Raw genomic sequence first — 2,681 nt, 5'->3', positions numbered from 1 at the left:
TATATATGTAAATGTATATGTATATGTATATAAGTAAATACGTATACATGCTTGCCAATCTATTTACGAATGCACTCATACAGTGGACGAATGGAAGCAGCTAGTGGTCGCCGAGCATGCGAGTGGCATAGATCTCAAGACCACGCCCAAGTACAATAAAAAGGAGCTCATCTGCCACTTGGAGAGGTGTGCGCAACTGGCAGATATCCCTGCTCCAGAGGTAGCGTGTATATACTTAAGTTTCTAATTGTCAAATGGGTTTACATACATAATTCAATGATTGCCAACCGTAACAACAAACTGTGTGTATGAATTATGCATCGGATGGCGGTCAAACTCATTTACTTGTTACACTGTCATTGGTGTGCAAATAAACATATGCTTGTGATGCGTACAACTGAATGCCGTTCATGTCAACGAATACACAGATAACGCGTGAAGTTTATATTTTTATAGGCCTGTACTAGTTGTGATTATGTATTGCGTATGTATTTGTAATACATGGATGGCGCGTAGCATGCACGTATTTCAATTAAATGACCATTTTTTGTGCCGGGCTAATTGCAAAAGTATTTGCGCCTTTCTCAAAGATGCTTAATCGTAACATAAAAATCCGTATCGACATTCTCATACAATGGTATGGGGTATATATGGATGCACATGATTGCCTATATGTAAGCGTATATGTGTGTTGTATATGTTTATAGCATTTTCCGATGAAAGCATATGGAACCCGTCAGTACCTTTTATCGTCGATATGTTCTCCAACTTACCCACGCACTAAGATATGCTCTGCGCGCCTTCTAAATGTCCTGTAGACCTATTTGCTTTTCCCCAGAGATCAAGCCGAGCAACGTATCTTCCAGCCATCAACGATAGTCAAACCATACATACTCTCTTCACATTCTCCAGAGATCTGAGGAGGAACAAGCCATCACTGATAGCTAAACCATACACACTCTCTTCATCCTATACAAAGATCAGAGGATGAACAAGCCATCACTGATAGCTAAACCATACATACTCTCTTCATCCTATACAAAGATCAGAGGAAGAACAAGCCATCACTGATAGCTAAACCATACATACTCTCTTCACATTCTCCAGAGATCTGAGGAAGAACAAGCCACCACTGATAGCTAAACCACACATCTCTTCATCCTATTCAGAGATCTGAGGAAAAACAAGCCACCTCAGATAGCTAAATCACACATACTCTCTTCATCCTATTCAGAGATCTGAGGAAGAACAAGCCATTCTGAAGCGATGGTACGGTTGCATCAACTGGTACGAGGCTCTCACCAGGGCTGGCATCAAACCCACCAACTTAACCGCAGGATTATCTCAGAACAAGCAACATATGTACCGACAGTCGCAGTCGCACTCACAGCATCAGCAAGCAACGCAGCTACAAGCACACTCGAATGTACTGAACGACATCAATAACCTGTCGAATGATGACTACGCTGCGCTATTGTATCAAGGTAGTCAGAAGCGTGCATCTCCAGGCGAGAGTGATAAGGGGGGGCCATCTGCAAACAAACGGAGCCGAACGCTGCCGTTCTAAAGCTGCAATCACAGCTAGACACCAACACGCTTTGTTTTTCCGTGCACACTTAAGTGGGAGTATGGGTATCGACGGTGATAGTACGCGCTACGCCTGCAACTACAGCCGGCCACTAAATGAATTTCGTCTAACAGTGAATTAGTGGGAATGTATGCTACCTGTTTTGACAATGTGATATTATATAGCGGATACAGATCGAAGCACAACCCCTGCAGATCAACTGAGTGTGTATCTACTGGAGCCGCCACTTAATTAGCGTACCTACCTGGGTGCTTACAAAGAGCAGCGAGCAAGTCGTTTATATCACATGACCGTATGGATGCGCTAAGCAGTCAGACATTCAGTATTTTGGAGCGCTTTCTGCCGTTCCCGAGTCCCCACAGGGTGTGGCTTATATAGTATCCTGGAGATGAACGAACCGTACTATATTTGGCAAAGGGATAAATGTGGGGCTATCGAAGATATGTAAGGAATGGGCGGATTCCTATTAGGTATGATTAAGCCTGAAAGCGGCGTATAGGTATTTCGGCGGAGTTTCCATATACATTTCATGTTGTGGCGTGAACGGCTATGATGATTACTGTTTAATGCAATCGCACAGGCGGATAAGAGCAGACTGGTTAAACCTAAGGCGCCCATCGGTCAACGGCAAACACGGCCGTGCCGCTGAACTGACACCCTCTACACATAATAAAATATAAACGTAGTCGAAATCAGATCGAATTCTAGGGTATAGTATTTGGCTTAATAGTTTCTCATCGGAACCAAGTGGATGGCCCATAATTGGATGGCCATACACACATGCCGGCTGTATGGGATGAGCGCTACCCTCTTTCCATCGCATCCTCTTGTCGCTGTTCAAGTACATAGCTTCACTGAGTATTACGTTCCATCGGAGTTTTTTTAATTGTGATACATACCGCATGGGTATCATAACATGTCCAATGCAACCCACTCAGCTGAACGCCAAAGGAGTACCAGTATATCGGTACGTATTGGTGGTATACAATTTAATATAATATTCTTGCTGCTGTTCTGCTGAGTACCGTTGCTGTCTGTTGCACTACTTCGGTAAAATAGCAACGATAGTTCTAAGAGCGTTGCATGTGGCGTA

The 2,681-nt window shown here is 43.6% G+C and overlaps 1 protein-coding gene across 1 annotated transcript; it reads left to right on the top strand.

Annotated features, from left to right (window-relative positions):
- Positions 1–80: 80 nt before the first annotated feature.
- SARC_13567 (hypothetical protein) lies at positions 81–2,278 on the top strand (the record flags this gene model as incomplete). The annotated part of the gene is made up of 2 exons (XM_014292302.1): positions 81–220; positions 1,235–2,278. Coding segments are annotated over 2 exons (473 nt in total), but the record flags the coding sequence as incomplete, so codon positions are not given.
- Positions 2,279–2,681: the final 403 nt, after the last annotated feature.

This window comes from Sphaeroforma arctica, assembly GCF_001186125.1.
Source record: "Sphaeroforma arctica JP610 unplaced genomic scaffold supercont1.3440, whole genome shotgun sequence".
Lineage (NCBI taxonomy): Eukaryota > Ichthyosporea > Ichthyophonida > Sphaeroforma > Sphaeroforma arctica.
This window is presented reverse-complemented; position numbering and strand designations above follow the sequence as displayed.